Genomic DNA, 20342 nt, shown 5'->3' with positions numbered 1-20342 from the left:
ATGTATATCAACATAATGGTACTTTCTGAAGAAAGTATGTCCTTTCCCTTTTGTAGTTTCAGTTGTTGTTTCTGTGCTCCTGAAAAATCAATATGTGTCCTTGGTGAGATATGCATGCGCAATCTTTCATTTGTTGATAAGTAGGGCGATGGGGGTAGCCCAACAATTGAATCATTTGCTTGAAGACCAGAGTTAGATTCCCCATGTGAATTCAGTGTATGTCACTGTATGAAACCTACTCTTGTACCCCCTGCCATAATGTTGCTTGAATATTCAGACATGTCATTGTTGAAATATAGAGGTTTACTACATTGTTATAATTCTTCTGCACAGCTTTATATTGATTATATAGATGAATTCTTATTACTGCTCATGTTATTCTCATAGATTAAAACATATTGACAAGTTATTGCTGATAAAAGAAATGTATCCCATATGCAAATTGAGTGTTTAGACACATGAGTAGTTGTTTAGATCAAAACAAAAGTTGATGGCATGTTGTTTATGTAACTAACATGTCGTTCCTGGCGAGAAATACACAAGGTCAAGGAGTCAGGTTTCAGAGCAATTGGAAGACCATAACAAAAGTAAATCGGGGTAAACATCTGTAGCATGCCCCCTGTCAAATATTTTTATTTTTAGATCCCAAAATGTATCAACAAGTGTTCCCCTGCAATATTCGTGAATGTTAAATTATTCCTTTGTAAGACAATTAATTTATGCTGCTAGGGTTTATGCATGATGTCACATCATTTGGCAGTGGAAGTTTCACAGAGAAAGATTCTAATTTAGCTGTCTAGTTCTTGATGGTTCCTCATGTTGAAACACCATCAATGCAAGCAAATGTAAAAGGCACCCACCCACCTCCAACCCTTAATTTCAGACAATGAATGCTATGATAGTTATGTGTGTCCATGACCAATATTTGTAAATACAGACACAACCTAACCACACAACATGTATATTTAACATTGTTACTTATGTAAATATTATGTTCATGTTGTTGTGGTGTGGCATTTAGTCAGTGACTGATCACATAAATAGCTTTGTTGTACATGCTCTTTGTAGGAAATGGAGTTGTTTTAATTACCTCACTGTGGAAATGTCATCACGAAGCTGATGGAAGTAATTAATGGTAATTACCTTGATAGAGATTTCAGAATGGTACTGCTGCTGTGTCTAGATGTGATGAAACTGGTAATGAACCTGGGATGTGGAAAACACACTGACTTGTACATTGTTTTTGATTGTTGTTCTGAGTTATGGACCTATTATCCAAACAAATTGGCCTCTTTTCTCAATTTTGATAAAACGTGTAGCAAGTGTTGAATCACCCTTTGAAACAGTGAGCACAAGAGTATGACAAAGCAACTGACAGTAATGTCATTTGTTAGCATTTCAAATGTAAGAATTCTGACTGGAGATGGTTCTTACCCTCAGTTGAACCAAGGCCCATGTACTTACTCTTGGTTGTAACTGGTACCTATTACTATTGAGACTTTCCTTTTGCTGTCCACTTTGGCAAAATGATCATTACCCCGGTGTCCTCCTATTACAGAGACAGGCAGTTTGCAGACACCTTAGAAAAAGCAACATTTACGGTTCAATGAACAGATATGCTATTACCTGTTACCTACACTTTATAATGGAATTGTCCAAAGAATAACACAAGAAAACAATTAAAGCTTTATTTTTACTTTTAAAGATGGCCAAAACAACATTAATTTTAATTTTGATTGCTGCAATATATAAACAGTTGATTTTCACAAACATTCCAGTTTAACCTTCACCTCAAAAAGATATCTAAAATGATTGGAGCACTTAAAAAACAATACCAGTTTTTCTTCAGGATTTCCCCCCACCTGTATTAGGCTACCGGACAAGCTATGAGTTAAGAAACTCCAATAATTTTAACCAGTCATGTTCAGAATTTAACATCATCATTTATTCCATCAGCAGTTCAACTGCGAAATAATATTCCCTTAGCTGTTAAAACTTACACTGTTGTAATAGTGAAGCTTAACATTATTTATATGCAATAAAGAAGATAAATGTTTTCCACATAAGATTATGATATATGTGGAGTACATTTGATTATGTTTTTTTAAAAATAAATATAAAAAAATGCTGCATCATGTCAGTGTGGTTATTGGATGTCGGATTTTTTTATTACTTCCTTGAGTGGGGAAGGGCTTTTGTAGGTTAAAATTGTGTGCCCAATCCTTTTCTTGAGTGAATAAAATATGTTTCAATAAGAAAAAAATCAAACTTTTGAGTGACAAACCTGTTTTTATATTCGATAGTAATTGGTATTAAAACCAATTTTGAGAAGAGAAGTTACTTCTTAGTATGACCTTGTACTTCTTAGTAATTGAAATGTGAAAATATGAAAGAAGCAGAACAACTGAAAATGGAAGCAGCAGGACAGATTGACCATGTGCATTTTCATTCATAACCCTGCCTCAATGAAAATACCAAATATGTATAACAATGTTGACATACATATGACATCACTGTCAAGAAGGGACTTTCTCAAAATGGTGTGTTCACTGACTTGAGTGGCCAGATTTTTCGAGAGAAACTTTTGTTGTATCAAATAACATAGATCCATAAATGTGGCATATAAGTAACAACAATCTGATCAGACCGATAGATTCTTTCATGACTAACAGACCTCAGTATGTTACTGGTAATGAAATCAGTTCCTCCGTGGACCAACCTGTCCACTGGGGCTCCACAAGTATGTGTACCCATATTGTTCATCATTATTTACACAGTTGTGTCTGTAAAGCAGTTAACTGTTTCATTATCAGATTTGCTGATTATGCAGCAATTATCGCACTTCTAAAATCTGTTGACTTTAGTTACAAAAATGTTTTCGTTTGTAAATTTTACTAATTGGTGTTATGATAACTTTCTGGTTTTAAATAATAAGACAACGAAAGAAATGATTATAGACTTCAGGAAATCATATAATGCCTTTCTTAATATAGTAATCAACAAGGAAATTGAAATAGTGAGTAAGTCTGACTTTTTACCACTGCTTTTTTATCTCATTTCAGTTCATTAGACCCTACTCCTCACCTCATCTGCACTTGGTAACATAAGACGTGTCAACCAAGTCAGCGAGCCTGAACCCCCATTTGACATTTGAATTATGACATATTAAACTATAAATGACACAAAACGCAATAAATAATAATTTAGTAATGTGTCAAATTTGGCAGGATTTACAATGCATGTAATTCCAGTAGATACGCCAAACAAGGAGCGGATGATATAGATGAAAGAATTTTAACAGAATTTAAAGAATGTGTTTTTGTGATGCATTTGGATATGATTTCGATGTCTAAGTGAGGGTTGAAGAGGAGGGACATATGCTGTACGATTTATGTAGGAATTAAGTACCACATGTAGATGCCGTCACATTCACCCATAGATGAAGTGCTTGCTTACTTGCTTGCTTGCTTGCTTGCTTGCTTGCTTGCTTGCTTACTTACTTACTTACTTACTTACTTACTTACTTACTTACTTACTTACTTACAGTTAATGTAGAAAATTTGAATCGTTATAGCACAAAAAATAAACTAGTTACGTCTCTACTGTTTTGCATTAAAACTACTTGACAAACAATTTTTATGATGAAAAGGTGCAAGACACAAAGATTAATGTTCGTGTAAACTTGCCCTTTAAGTTTTGACCACAAAATGGGGGTCTGAAACACTTCAATAATATCATTGATACTGTGATGTAATATTGTCGCAATTCAGTTACTGCCATAGTATGGTGTATCATTATCATCATATTGTCATAGCAGTTATTTGCAAATAATGCCGTAACCTGGCTAGAAGCAGACTCAGTGATAACTTACTTTTACTTGATCAAAATTTTTACTATAAGTATTTTGATTATTTTTTGCATCCCTGTGGACGAGCTTATAGGTTTTGTTGCATCTATTGTCAATTTTTGAGAGTATGTTACACAGGAATTTGTGTTCTGTAAATCCCTGTACTGTGATGTAGATGCAATAATGATGAGTGTAAGATCACTCACTAAGCGGTTTTTGCTTTACTATGTAATTGAGGTTGCTCTAAGTTCCAATCATGATTAATGGATGATAATGGGGAACTCCTGTGTGCTTCATTAAAGATCTTTACAATGAGAACTATCCAGCACTCAGGTTATAGTGAGGGTATATTGGCATGGTGATATTATTTCCACTAATAGCAGCAAAGGTCACTGGACACAGTGACAAATGTTCTTCCCAGTGGCAGTTCCTAGTAGAATCAGTCCCGTGTGCACTTTGCACATCATGACTGGATACTCAAAGTGGGAAGTTCTTAGCCAGAATGATTAAGGACAGACTATTGCGGATGCTGTGGGTTTTGAAAATTATTATCGGTTTGTACCAGGAAGGAAATTGTAATGAGAGTCTTTCCTTACAGCTTTTTGATAAAATTGAGTATACTCATTAGATTGTTTCATTTAGAAAGGTATTGATATCATATTTCTTACCTCACTGTCATTTGTCAAATGGGACAGGTATCATGGTGCCAGTCACATGAAATTGATAGCAGCATGTTTCTTACAATGGCAGGGATAGCAGTATGCTTGTCACATGTACAGTCATGGATAGCACTGTGCTTGTTATGATGGCAGGGATATCAACGTGCCTGCCACATGGGATGGATAGCAGTATGCTTGTCCCAATAGGATTCAGCGTTCGATCTTTACGCTTACCCGCACGCCCATGGTGAATAAATGTTTTGTCGGGCGAAAGGAAATATAACTGCACTAGTCCGGCGGACTGCTTGGGTTTTAACAGTGGTTACTATTATTCATAAAGTACTGGAATTGAGATCATGCATTTTCTACTCAAATCACCAGACTAATGAATCTCTAACGTTGCAAAACTCAAAAGTTAGCGTATACATCGTGTCACTTCTTTCAAATCATGTTATCGCTCCCTTACTTTACCACGGTATAGGTTGGGAAGAGTTACACAGCTTACAATTTTAGTTATCCCTTTCCATTTCTTCAGTTCTTTACAGCTGGCCCTGATAGAGGATAACTATCTGACAAATCACAACCTTGCACACGCCTCTCATAACATCTGGCAAATTCAGTTATACATTTCCACATGGTCAGTTCTTTACTACTGGCCCAGATGGAGTAAAAATAATTGGATCACTATTGGTTTCTAATGAAACATTTCCGCCTGTCTGCTATAAAGATCGTGATTGGTCCAAATCATGCACATGACCTAAAGCTGTAAAGCTTGTAGATTTAGACACAAGTTTCAGGTAAACACATGCCAATTAGAACGTTTTACTCAAAACCTTGCCACCTATACGTAAATTATGGAACATAGAGGACACATCGTGCATAAGTTACCTGCAATAAAAATGCTTCGTGCACATATTTTAGCATTGGACATCGTCGTTTGAGCGTGAAGTTCGAGATGTCACATGAATTTCACTAAATATTTATGCAATTGCATAAAAAGTATTAAACAACAACTTGATATACCATGGTGTAACGTGTTTTCGGGGTAGTAGCACAAAAGATGATCATGAATATTATTCCGTATCGGTAGATTATCAAAACTGTATTATAACTGTAAATAAATATCACCTTGCCTTTTATAAATTATTTCATGTCTTGTTCGCAAGCACGAGCGCTCGAAGTGACATACCATGTTTTCGGGTTACTCGTTGAGCAGGGTATCACCCTTGAATGGAAGCGCATGTGATGCATTCTTCTCCACGGAAATCAACAAATACAACGTATCATTTTAATTAAAAGCCAAGCAAACTGGTAATTTTGTATTTGATTATTGTTTTGTTTTTTTTTTTGTAAAATTTGTTAAAAATAAACATATTTACAGGTAAGTTATTCAATCATTTGCACATTCATTCTTCTTGTCTGCATGGCCCGCCATGGCAGGGACAATAAAACGTGTCATGTCTGTGCAGTATACTATCATCGCAGTAGCATTTTAAATGAACCCAGAGGTCACATGCCTGGTGTGAATTCTGCTGCACGAAAAAAATACATGTAGGAGATGACCAATTCAGTGTTCAATGTTTTTTTTGTTTTTATTACGTCGGCAACATTCCATTCGAGTCACGTGATCTATATGTTTGGCTTTTCACTTGAGCAGACGATGGTCCGCTTGACAAGTTGCGAGCGTTATTTCAAAAGTTATGATCTCATTTACGAAGGTTTTCAAAGTGTATTATGTTCTATGGTAGACTTTTAGTACTTTGACAGAAGACAACAACCTCCCTGAAATCTGAACATTTCAAACATTTTGTGTTCTGATTGCAACGGAAGCTTCTACACACGAGACGATGTTTACAGGTGGCACTGTCATTTCACTGTACCCAAGAAATCATGGGGAAAAGAAATATCCCGAAAACGTGGTACGGCATGGTACGTTTGACAACTTTCATGAGTACTGCTGTTTATTTCATTCATTTGTTTATTTAGTTTGCTTATTTATTTCCGCCAAACACTGTTTCTTCAGGTTTTTTTTTTTGTTTTCTTTTGTTTGTTTTTTTGTTTTTTTTTCACAACTTTGATGTTGACATGTTGCCGATCCAGGAGTTCGATAATCGTGTCTTTCAAATTAAAATAACACTGCAAATGCAATTTTATAATTCGAATTCTGTCAGTAATGTATGACCATCTGAAATGCCATAAGTGTTTTCAGACATTGTAACATTCAGGTTGGTTCCTAAAAATATTCCTATCATTTTGATGTGCATACAGCCTCCGTTGTCTGGGGACCTGCTATTTTTGGTAGATTAACAAATAAAAAAACGGCTTCAGGCGCTCCTGATGTTGATGAACCCAGAATGATTGAAGCAAGAGCCCATGACCTTCTTTCAGCAGCCCTTTCACTAGTGAAGCAATCTTCTGTGTCAGATGAATTGTAGACAGTGCCACGATATTAACAATTCAGTGAATAACTTTCATCCTCTGGACTACTTGTTTTGTGTCTGGGCTAGTGACAGTTGAAGGTTACTAGCCCGGAGGTCTAATGGCCATTTTATGTTTAGTTCTAACCCTGGGATTGATATCGGGGTGCCAGTCACATGAACAGTAGTGTTTGTCACAGTTGGGGTGGGATTCAGGGTGCCTGTCACATGTAATGGACAGCAGTATGTTTGTTCAAATGGGAGTGAGATCAGGGTGTCTTCCACATATAATGTACATCAGGGTTAGCATTTGATGTATAATGGTGGTTTCGAACATGGGATAACTGTGGTTTGGAAGGTTGCTTAATACTAGAAACACCCTGGACTCAGTTTGCTATAGAGCAGTACATAAATTGATGCAAGATGTCTCTTGCAATGATGAAGCTGCACTTTTACTAGACTTGATGGTACAGAGTACGGTAATGATTATACACATGTTCAGGGCAGCCATGGTGGTGTTTTTCTGTTAGCCTTATATATAAACAATTAATCATCAAATTGTCCTGTCTACCAGCCTCGCAAGGTTTTTTCTGGTCATGACCAGGTGTCAGTAATGTCCAACGTCATTTACTTGCATGAAGACCTGTATTATTATTGCATGGGTTTTCAAGGAAAATGATGGAAGTTGAAAATTTAAACAAACATGAAAGAGAAATCATGTATTTTTTGTTGCAACTTTATTCAATTCTTCTTGACATGCTTTTGATGAGGCTGACACCACACTCCAGCTATAATAGATTGGCCCAGATCAGACTATCTAGTGATCAGTACTATGAGTATGACTGATGAGCCACATATTGTGTGCAATGACATGGAATCAACCTTGTCATTTAGCCTGACCAAGTAGCCCATTTAGTTGCCTTTTTTAGCCTGCATAGTTTGTTGGAGACAATTTCAAATGGGAATCTCAAGAAAGGTCTGTTCACGTGCAATAATTCTTCCACAAGACATCAAACTTGGCCAATTAGCATCAAACTTGGCCAATTAGCCTACTTTTTACAGAAAGAGGGCAAACATCTTACCTTGCCCGTTCACACATTTGATTTCATTTGTATCCAATATTCTCTTATTATCACTGCATCTCTAATAGCCGTGCCATTTTAAACTTAACTGTTTGACTGGAAATCATGAAACTTGCAACATTGAGAGTGAAAAACTGAAAAACAGTGTTTTTTGGTGTAGATCTCTTGACAGTGTTGATGTACCTATTGCTGTTCATGTCCATCGAGTTCACACTGACTGACCATGTTTAGCATGACCATGCTCAGTTGAGTTTGAGGTGGCATTGTCATCGGCATGACCTTGTGCTGGGACTGTTTGTTGTTTGAACCTGTACAGAGAACCACGGTGGCCCTGTTGGGTATATGGGTAACCTAGAGATTTAAGTGTTAAGCAGGGAAGTGTCTCACATAGATTTAGTATGTTTTAAGCGTTATCAGTGTGTCCCTGCTGTCATATTGATGGAAAATTGCTTGACATGACACATGCGTATAAAGACAACAACCAGACATCACCATTTGCACAGAGTTTTGAATTTATTTACTGTGCTCGATTGTAATTTGGTTGAATTGAGTTTTAAGATCAAATGAAACCATTTTCGAGATGCATCTAGGTTGGAAGATTGTCGGATATATACAGTTATCCCTTCTGGATATAAGTAGTTATCACTACATTATGTCAATGCAACAAATTTCATGCAAATGAATTTGTGCTGGTGGACTTAGATGACCAAGTGCAAGATATAATTTGAACTAAAATAACAATATAAACAACACCGTTAGTAATTACTTTGTCATTCAGATACTGTTACTTGTATCTGGAACAAAAAAATCTGTGGTAGTCATCTAAATAGCCAGAGGCATCAGTGGTCAAAGTCAAAGAATTAATTGGAATTCTTGAAGGTGTACCTGTGGTGAAAGTCAAACAATCCATTGGAATTCTTGAAGGGGTGTCTGTGGTCACGTCAAAGAATCCATTGGAATTCTTAAGCATCAAGAGATTACCTTTCCTTGGAGTGCTTAATTAGGTCGTAAACTTATTAAAAATCATAAAACATGTTGGCCCATATTCAGAGAGCTGTTGACCCACTCTATAATGACGGGGCTAGCTGGCCCATTTTACTGAAAAGCTGGATGCATCCAAACCTTCTTGGATGAGCTTATTTTAAGGTCAAATGAAATCTTTCAGTCCTTGCTTCAGTTAGTGGTCAAACTGGGCAATACATGATTTATGGTGAAGTTACACTTGGTGGTAGTGAGAAATACTTAATTAGTTGATTAGATTGAGATGTTGCATTGAATATCCATGTTTGTTTCAGAATGACAACTGTGAGATTGAATTAGAGTTGACTACAGTGAAAAAAGAAGGTGTGAGAGCTGAACCTGGTGACTTCGAGTTATTGAAGGTTCTTGGACAGGGTTCCTTTGGAAAGGTGAGTTCTGCAGTATTGTGAGATCCAACTGAACCAAGGCTTCAGAGTTAACATAATACAATGCAGAGACAAAATGGAACATACAACTTGATGGATGACATTGTCATTTAATGATAGTAATGTGTCTGTGTAGTGCCAAAGTCCTCACAAGGTATATTCACAGTGTTATCAGTGAATAACACATCACATTATTTCCCCAGAAAACACAGGCTACATGTTAGGCATGGGAATGTTATAGTCACATGACTTAGCGAACCAGGTACCCATTTTTTGCTGTGTGAAAACTGAACAGAAGCAATTTTGAACAAACTCGCTTGCCCAAGGTGAGTTTGATATTATAGTATTGACTGTCAGTTCACCTTATGCGAAAAGACCCTGTAACGTGTGTAAAAGATTAAAGAAGATTTTGGTCATCTATAACATCTTCTAAATGCTGCTAAAAACATCAAGGAAGCAGGTTACATACTACTCATTATGTGCACACAAACGTCAACAAAATGTATTATTCTTTGACTCTTTCATTAAAGTTGGCAATATTAATTTATCATTAGAGTAATCTGTAGCAACATTATCTGCCAGATTAAACTTAGATATTGCCTATTATCCAGCCTGGCTTGTATATAATTCCATTTTGTATATATTGCTTTTGAAAAAATAACACTCCTTGTTGAAAACATCCATGAATTTTAGATTGCTCTGATTGTGAATAACAAATTGAATGCAGTGTCCATTCTCCGGTAATTACTGGGGTTTTTTTTTTTACCCGCTAAAAATTGGCATGATCCGGTATTTTCAACTGCTGTCGGTAGATGCTGACGGGAAATTTTTCATTGCACTGAGTTGCCTTTTATCAGTAAATGTAATATACTTTCAATTAAAAACCGCGTCTTTGCACATCACACTGCCACGCCCTGTTATCTATTTATAGCCATAGCACATGGTAATCATTGTGTGCGTAGTGAAAAAATGGCTTCCCGTAGTAAAAAGGAACAGCGTACACTGACAGGGTTCTTTTCAGGAACAAATAAGATGCAAAATAAAAGTCAAACATCTAATCCAGTGGAAAAATATGGTGATGTTTTTTCAAATTGTGGCATGTCATAACAGCCCCGTGCCTTTTCTTTTATTTTGTCATATTTACGTAATGAGAAAATTATCATAAAAAATATCTTTTCTGTTGTCAGAAGCTTTCCACTCGTTAACATGGCACAATAGTGGAAATACCTCCGTTTTATAAGCTTCGCATGAATAACATGCGAGTCGATTCACTTGATGGCGGGAATCTTTTGAAAGCTGTGATTATGAACTTTGACTGTAGCCTTGCTGAGAGTATTTTCACAATTATAAGAAGCGATTTTATTTGATAAAAATTGGTTTCTAATGACGCGTTTTTGACACTCTGCTATAGGGATTGTGATTGGCCAAAATCAGGCATGTGACCCAAGGCAGCCAATTATATTACAGTAATGGTGTCCTTGTAAACGAAAACTTATAGATTTAGACGAATGTTTTGGGTAAAATAATGGTACTCATTGAACTCATTAAGCAAGAAATCGCTATCAATATGTATATTATGGAACCGACTGGATGTATCGTGCTGTGTTATACTTCTGTGACGAATATACTTCTTGCACGTTTTCTTCATTAAACTGAGCGTAAGACTGAGGTGGCAAAAGCCAAGATGTCATTTGTCAGTGACTAGACTTACATGACACAATCGCACAAAAGATGGACAAACTTTTACAAATGCTGATGTTATTTTTATTCATCAGTTTATTCAATTTATTTGATGACTTTCTAAACACATTTATTGAATGTAGTTGGAAAGCTTGAAATCATTTTCTGATTGCCTCAGCATGACATTGAATCGATAATTGTATTTAATGTAGGTCTAACATATTCTCCAACAACAAGCAACACACAGTACACCTGCAGCACTTTCATTGACAGTATTTTGTTATAAATACTGATTATTTTCTCTCTGAATAAAAACTGGTTCAGCCAGAATTTTCAGACCCTGTCGGTATAAGCCAACGGCAATTTTCAAAACCACTGGGAACGCTGTGAATGTATGAAGTGATACTGTTTGATTCACTTAACAAGTAAATCAGTCCTATGCAGTACAAAGAAGCAAATGTCGAGGGACCTCTTGGTTCTGCTTAATTGTCCTCACTGACAACCCTTGGAACACCAGTTGCAATGGAGCAGCCACATACTCCCTTACCTCTACATCACTTGCCTATATCTCTTGGATTTTGTCTTCAGAACCCATGTTAATCATTTGAAGTGACTTTGGGAACTGGGGGTCAGGCTTGCTGACTTGTTTGATGTATACCATCATATTCCATCATTGAGCAGTGTTCCTTAGGTTTTTCAATGGATTGCCTGATTCCGACTCAGTCATTTACAACATTGTTTTCACATTGCAATAAGAAGCAAGCAAACTACAAACAATTACTACTTTATCCCAGTAAAACATTCCTTTACTTTTGAGACATTGCATTGTTTTTCAATGAAACACCATTCGAAAGCTGTACTTGTATGATTTTCATTCAGTACTGGAATCTTTTGGTGTAATTGTGGGTTCCAGGTTTGGTAAGACAAAGATGCTTTCACTACACGCAGAAATGGATGAATATATGAACTTTTAACCATTTGTTTTGTTTTTTTATTTATTCATTGACTCTTTTTAGAAAAAATGATTTTACCAAGTTTACATGGGAGTTGAAAAGTTTGCAATTTTGGAAATGTTAATAAGTAGAATGTTTATAACAGTGGTATACGTGTTTGCCGAAGAATCATTGTTGCCACTGAATATGTCACACACAGTCATATGAGTAGATTTCTAAGTCACCTATCATTTACATCACTGTCTTTGTTTGTATTGCAATACCTACCAATCTTGTGAAACAGTCATATCTATATGTGACAATCATTTAGTCTTTATGACTTTAACTACATTCATAAAAGAACCTTTGACTTATCAATTCAGGTAAAATATTAAGAGAAATACAGGGTTTTGGTGCTCAGTGTCAGACCAGATTGTTGGATAAATAAATACTGATTATTTTCTCTTCGGATAAAAACTGGTTCAGCCGGAAACTAGTACAAGTAATTTCCGATCTAGGAAGCATCTTTTTGTCTGAGACAAAAGACTAATTGTTAACAAGGCCCAGGATAATGGCAGCTGAACCATTGATTCATGCAGCATGTTATGATATTGATCCATTTCTGTTTGGGACGTGAGATATACAATCTTGTGGATTCTATCCCCGTGGTTTGAGATGATAGTTACATGTTAAGTGTGGCAGAGTTCTTGCAGGGAGCCAAGGGAGGAGATGTAACTATATATACTCTGTCAGATATTAACTGTATACACAAACAGTGGTATGAAAACAATGTATATGCTTGTAGAAGATATATAGTGCATAGGTAAACTGAAACATGACCACAAGCCTGAACATAAGAGTAGCTTTTTCTGTCGTCCAGCTTTGTAATGGGTAAATAAAGAGAAACTGATGCTTTTCTTATCTATTCAGTTTTCTTCTGTTTCAAGATTGAATGGTTTATGTACAGTGTGTGATTCCATTACCTTCTAATGGGGCAAAGTGTGTTTTTATTTAAACCATTGTAATTCAGTGATGGCTCATGATAAATTGTTTTTATTGATTTTTTTTTCAAGATGTATCAGTGTACTTAGTGCAAAAATATTCTCAACTATACATACAGACTTGCTCCACATCACAACCTTACCCCAACCCACACTAGAGGTGATTGATTAACTAATCTGAAAAAACATGTTTAAACATGCTTGCAGCTTCCTGTCATTGCATTGTTTGTCATAAATCTTTCATCTTCTTCAAAACAGTTGTTGCCAGTTGTGCCTTGAAAACACAATTATGATTGCTAGCCTGAATATTCTTGTATTTTTAATGTTAGTTTCCCCCAAATTATTGAAGTGATATACAGCTTCAGTATCATGTTCATAAACAATGTACCCCTGAAGTTAACAATTAATGCTCTGAAAGATTCAGATGACATCAGTTGTGTGGACATTGGATTGACCTTTGATTAAACTGGGAGTTCTTGCATGATAGAGGACATGCGTCATCCATGATGGCATTGTTTCAGATGTCATGATTATTTGAACAAATACAGTCATTATTGTAAGAATGTATCTTGAAATAACTAATTGAAGAGACACTTTTGTATCATGCATGGCTCTGTCAATTTTGACACTTCCTCTACAAAAATAAAAAATCATGAAATACAATCTAAACCTAATAACATGATGTTATGTAGTCATTAAGAAAAAGAAATGAGAAATAATTGTTCATGGAAGGTCATTTATGGATTGCTAAAAGAATGAGGGGAGTTGGATAACACATCTGGGACTAAGTCTTGACAGAGGACATGCAGTTTGGGCATCGTTAATATGATTGTATTATTTGCATACTTGGTTTCAGTATTCCTCTATGGAGGTTAAGATGTGATGACACAGGCTTAATGGGCGATCTTTTTGTTGCGAGGGGTGATAACTCTCCTTTTGAAATGATATAAGCGACGGTCCAACATCTCGCTTCCGGACTCAAAGTGTGCTGCACCAACTTGCTACATGTAAAGACAGAACGCGTTGCTGTGGTCACCTCCATTGAAAAAACGATCGTTTACAACGAAAAACCATGAACTGACACGTTTCGCTTTGGTTTTTAGTTTATAAAGGCATTGTTTGTTTTATTTCCAAGTGCAGTACGAACTGACATGATATAGATAAAGAGGGAAAACGCAATGAAACATCGGTATTGTCATGGCAATGCCTACAACAGAACACGAGGCTGTGCAAGTCTTGGGTGTTGTAGCATCAATGACAATTCATTTTATATCTTATCAACCCCTATGTTATTTCCATCGGTAATTCATGAACAATTGCTAAATTAAAATTCTACAAATCGTTCCCATGCTACCACCGATCTCAATGTAAACAATTGGAGATATTCCTGATACACCTCCAACCAATGACTATACCCTGGAAGGTCTTACCGCCAATTTGTGATTATTACACAATTGAAGAAATTCCTTTTACTATAAGAATGTAACAGTTAGTTAGAAATATATTAATTATGTTTTGAGCAGCTGTTCCTCACTCATCTGAATCCATTTTGGTTTTAAATTCTGACACTACTGTATATTTTTATGTGTATTTATAAAAGTGCTATAGGCCTATTATCCAAGCAGTTATTCAGTTACATTAGAAACATCAGTCAGTGTTGTGAGTCAGTTTGTATATGTGAATTTATTGATTCATTTCTTACAAAAAATTAACACAACATGAAGTTCTTAATATAAATACTCATTTACAGAGATTTGTCTCAAGAAACAAAATATAATTCTGACCTCCCAAGAGGATGTGCATGATATAGAATTATATATGTGTTTCTTGTTTTGATAACAATATATTGTTACGGTTAAGAATTTACCGTGACAACAATGTAAGAAATCCCCTTGTGAACCAGCAAAACAGAACAAAGACAAGTTTAAAATATTCAGATATTATTATTATGCAATGAGAGCAAAGTATACATAGTCACAAGTCAATATAACAATGCAGACAAAATCTAAGTCAGTGGGTCACAAAATACAATATAGCAAACTCACCAAAGTCTTGGTGTGAGAGAGAATCAACTATGGCAGAATGTCAACATAGAGATCGGTGCGACCGCAGATAATGTAGGTTTGGCGTTGACGGGTAAGCGTGGCAGTAACTCCAGCAAATATGAATGAGTGTGAGTGTAGCCCTCAACCATCCTTTTTATATATATTTAGCCGTTTCCCGAAAGTTCAAGCACAAATGAACATTGTCAACACTGTAGAATGCCCTTGAATAAGTCTCCCGAAGTAGACACATAGAAAACTAGGAGCAGATAAATTCCGGAAAACCAGAATGCTAAAAGTGTTGACCAGCTATTAAAATGAAATGTGACCCATCATATTAAATATTCAAAACACTAAATGTTGTGACCCGATAATAATTTGTAATATACAACCCAAATTAACATTTGGCCTCGGAATAATCCCGCAGATGTTAGCATGCGACAAGTTTTCCCATATTGACATAGTGGCAGGGAGCATCATCGCATTTATCCTCAGTCTTTAGATTAGGAGAGGTAATACAGTTCTTTAAAAAAACGTTAGGTTATGTAGGTTTGTTAGGAATTAACAAAGAAAATGTGTTTAAAATCAAATATGTTTTTCTTGACTTAATTCGAATTTAACCTCATATTCTACGAAGATATATTTATGCATTTATTTATATTTTTACAAATTTAACAGATAATGTGTATAATGGCTGAATAAAGTCGTGCATCTCTAATTTATTATGAAAGTACACATGCATCATCATACAAAAACTCAGATAGAAATACAACATTTTACAGTGCAGCTATAATGTAAAGTGGGAAAAGATACTATTTTTTACATATTTGTGTTAAAATTTAAAAAAATAAATTTATTTTTACAAAACATGAAGAGCTAGCTCTAATAAATACAATATCAACTTTTTCTAGACTGTTATAATAATCTGATTATTGTGAAGGCAAGCTGTATGTAGACACAACAGTAAAATATAAACCTTTGTTGCTTCAACACTTAATAGTGCTATTTATTATAGTATTTATTATGTTAAAGAGATTGAAAATTATAATCATTATCACTATATGTACTTTTTTAGTTATGCAATAAAATTTTGAAAGTGCCCCTGAATATGTACTTACTCTAGTAGTACTGCTTCTTCTGTGTTCTGTGTCTGAAATATTATATTTAATAAATGGATATTTTGATATTATTCCCTTTTATTAAAAATTAAGAAAAAAACAAAACATTTATACCCAAAATTCAGGATAATTAAAATGCAGTAGAAAGTTGCAGTGTTTTATGCATTATTTATCCAAACTGTGATTTTGTATTTCATGCATCACAAACCTTTGCAGACATAAAAAAGTAGATTTTAGTTACCCCATGTACAGTCATGCCGCGTTAGTCTGGACCCAGATAAACCGATTCCTGCGATATCCAAACAATAGCTAGCTGTAACCAATCTTGTTTACTATGTAAACTCATTACCTGTTGATTCATTAATCCGGTGCTTCACTCTCCATATCCAGATGTTAATTAGTGGAAACAGTTTAGCTAATTACTCATAGTTTTGCTACATTAACCTGGCAGTACATCAATAAGGTGTGGATAATCCCCATTCAGTGGCAATTGTTAAGTGACACTTCCTAGTTGAACATGTCGTTAATTTGTGATTTTGATCAATTAGTAGGTCGCACTTTTGGTTAATAATACCTGTCATGCTTACTTGCTGTATAAAACACTGATCATGTCAAAATTATAAGATTATAACATAGACGAGACGGGGTTGACAATGCTGCCAGTCACAAGTGTGCCAATGTCATGAATATTTAAGTTATGTCTACAAACTGTAATAAAGTCTTTTGAAACTTGTATACGTTCCTATGTTTTTATATTGCCATGTCAAAGGGAAGAAACTCTACTGTAGTGGTGTTCATAAAAGTTCAGACACATTTCGGCCGTTACTGTTATCTTACAATTACGTGACCGTTGTTTCTCACTTCTCTCTCTGCCTGCTAAGTATTTGTGTTGTCAAAAATCTCTATCCCATCTTGTATGACCCAATGAAATTTATGTATCATGACTCTCTGTGTTTCTCATTTCGCGCATCCCATCAGCTCCTTGCCGCAGTGAGTTACACGAATGTAGCCACATCAACCGCAATGCTAAATTTGAGTACATATACAATGAAAATACACCGCAGTTTTAAATGTGTGATATTGAGACATCTAGTGCCAAACTAAAATTAGCTATTGCAAAATGTCAACAAACTGAAAAAACGTGACGATCAGCTGATTCCACCACCTCGCTTCGAACTGCTATTTCTCGATACATTCTATCAATAAAAACAGTCATGACTATCCCAGGTGTTTCATAGAAAATCTGAATAAATACTACAGGACATAACACTCGCTAGATCATCGTGAAAAGGAAAAGATATACGTTTCATGCTCCAGCATCAACGTTCCCGGTGAACTTTCTAAATGTACAGTAGGACTGACATGTAAATATGTTTTCCTTACACTTAACATGTGGGGTGGAAGAATAGTGTTCAAAACTTCCACAGAACTGAAGTATGCATAGCTTCAGTTTGACGACACGCATGATGATTCAAGTTACAGTTGGCCTTCAACAATCTATGCTTATTGTGAAAAGCAACTAACATCAGTTCTGAAGAAAATATTGTCAATTTTTGTTTGCTGTTAGCATCTTGTTTGATGTTAGTCTATATATATGTGTATTCAGCAGTGTCCTTAAATTTTTCCTTATCCTGACTCATGCTTAAATGCTTATCTCCTCTTCCTGGCGAAGGCAGCTGAACACCTGAAATCCGTTGAACTTCCCTTCTAAAATAAGCGGACGTAAAATTCACTCTCACCCATGCATTACCTCCCTTCCCAGCACATGGTTAGCTGATCGGCCATGATACTTCACTCTCTCCCTATCGCCCGACGAGGGCGGCTGGAGGCATCAGGGGTCCCGTATACGGCGATACAGCCTTTTTCTAACACTTATTTTATGAACTGAAACTTGGTCTCAGTTGATGAAATCATGTTTTCAGTCCAGGATATGGCTGTCGGCGGTTGGCCCGCATGTACTTTTCCCAGTGTGTAAACCTTTATGTTCTGCTCATACTTGTTTAAATTTTACATTAAATTGTGTGAAGCAGAATTCTTATTATATGACGGTCTGTTCACAGACGTGCTAGAGAGAAGCAATGTCGGCTCACATTAGCCTTGTCTAATCTAGTGAAATAGAATCAGGTAACCGTTTAATTATTGATGCTGAGATTCATTCCCGCGAGATGCCAGCCGTTTCTCCGAGGTTGTGTCCAGGGTCGGGTGAGTCCCATCAGTGTTGCCGTTATCCGATAAATACCGGACATAGTCCGATGAAAATTATCATTTTCCGGTACTTGAAAACACTGCCGGACATCATGTTTGATAAAATATCAAGTTATCAACTTAAAAAATTACTGAATCATTAAATTATTAATCTAATGATTGATCAAAATGATGTGCCGAGTGTACCACTTCTGAAAAGGTTTTGAAAACCCCAGTTGGCTTAAAATAGAATGCTCGAGAGACATTAAAGCATTTGGAAATCTGAGGTTGATTTTACATATCTCGGTTCCAGTGGTTAGTTTAACTACATACGGAAATGCTCGATATTTACTGATCCCTTCTGATTTCAAACATGTAGCTACGTGGAATAAACATGAAAAAGCAGATGAATCTGTCAAACTATTTCAGCGGGGTGGGGAAAGGTAGTACCCATGCTGATAGTGGAAAACGAAAGTGTGACAATGAGACAGGTACAAGTTCTGATGTTTCTAAAAGCAAAAACGTTAAGAACACTGAATCTGAGACTAGTAGTAAATCTAGACCTACATCTGATACAGTTCCCCAGACACCGCAACCGTCCAACACGTGCGACAAATCTCATTTGAAAACACAATGTCAAAGTAAAAAACCTTGCATCTAGTACAGTTACTCTGCACGTAAAGGATGACTGGTTTAAGGTGTTTCCGTGGCTCAGTTTTGAGGATGGAAAAATGTTTTGTAAAATATGCGTGGAAGCAAAAGTGCAAAATAAATTTACGGAAGGCAGTATCAATTTGAGAAAATCAGCACTAGACGATCATCGAGATAGTGCATCACACGCAAGCTGTCAAACTTCTGCATTAGAAAAACTGCCATGGTTGCTCACATTGAAACTGCCAAGGAGAAAAACAATGAAAGTTTACTTGCACAAATGAACATTGTACTTTTTATGGCGCATGAAAATAATCCCTACTGTTAAATTCTCAAAATTTATTGAACTTTAGCAGAAGAATGGTTGTTCAAGTTTACTTAAAGGTGTCATGTACAGTCATTCACATTCCATTGAAGAAATGAAACATGCCATATTTGCAAATACAAAGATATTAAGTCAAAAATTGAAAAAAGCAAGTTTGTTGGCTTAATTGTGGATGAAACTGTGAATGTAACTGTAGAAAAAAAACCTTATTATATTTGTGAGGATAGAAAATCATGTGAACACGGAAACATTGTTTCTTGGAAATTTCAGAGTACACAGTGGTACATCAGAATGTGTAACAGAAAAAATTAAAGTGCTTCCACAATGGAATATTGAATTAAATCGTGTTGTTGTGTTTGGTTCCAGTGGAGCCAGAGTGGTGACAGGACGCTGGACAGGAGTTGGTGTTAGGCTACAAACATCTGACTGCCCGTATCTGATTCATTTGCATTGCATAGCACATAGAGTTGCATTGCATTGGCGGATGTGGCCAAAACAACTAAAGTTGTCGCAGACTATAGAAAAACCTTGAATGAAATATATAAACTTTATGAATTTTCAGCGGTTCGGTACAATAGACTGCGCGAACTGTCTGAAGTTTTGGAAGAGAGTGAGTTCTCCAGTGTCAAGCAACCATGTAGCTTTCAATGGTTGTCGGTAGGGCGTGTGGTTGAATCAACAAAAACAAACTGGCCGGCACTTGTGATGGAGATAGAGGAGGAGGCCAGTGAACGAAACAACCCTGTCATGAAAAACATTATGAAAAAATCAAAACCTGTGGATTTGTTGCAATGACGTACGCATTGTCTGTTATCCTGTATTGCATGGACAAATTAGTGCAGTCTTTCAGAAAGACTCTCTAAACCTCGGCATGGTCATGCGTATAGTGAATTCCACTATTGATGCACTTCAAGGGTTAAACGGGAACCCTGGCCCAAGTGAACAATTTTTTCTTCACAATGCAACTGATACTGGCACTGGTAGGGTATTTGGGGGTG

At 36.1% G+C, this 20342-nt stretch overlaps 1 protein-coding gene across 1 annotated transcript in view; it reads left to right on the top strand.

Annotated features, from left to right (window-relative positions):
* Positions 1-20342, top strand: part of LOC137287567 (ribosomal protein S6 kinase alpha-1-like) — a 78322-nt gene that overhangs the window by 15717 nt on the left and 42263 nt on the right. Inside the window, exon 3 of the mRNA XM_067819931.1 lies at positions 9301-9414. Coding sequence (XP_067676032.1) covers positions 9301-9414 — 114 coding nt within the window. The remainder of the gene's footprint in view (positions 1-9300; positions 9415-20342) is intronic.

This window comes from Haliotis asinina, chromosome 6, assembly GCF_037392515.1.
Source record: "Haliotis asinina isolate JCU_RB_2024 chromosome 6, JCU_Hal_asi_v2, whole genome shotgun sequence".
Classification (NCBI taxonomy): domain Eukaryota; kingdom Metazoa; phylum Mollusca; class Gastropoda; order Lepetellida; family Haliotidae; genus Haliotis; species Haliotis asinina.
The sequence above is the reverse complement of the archived record's forward strand: the minus strand, read 5'-3'. Positions and strand labels throughout refer to the sequence as shown.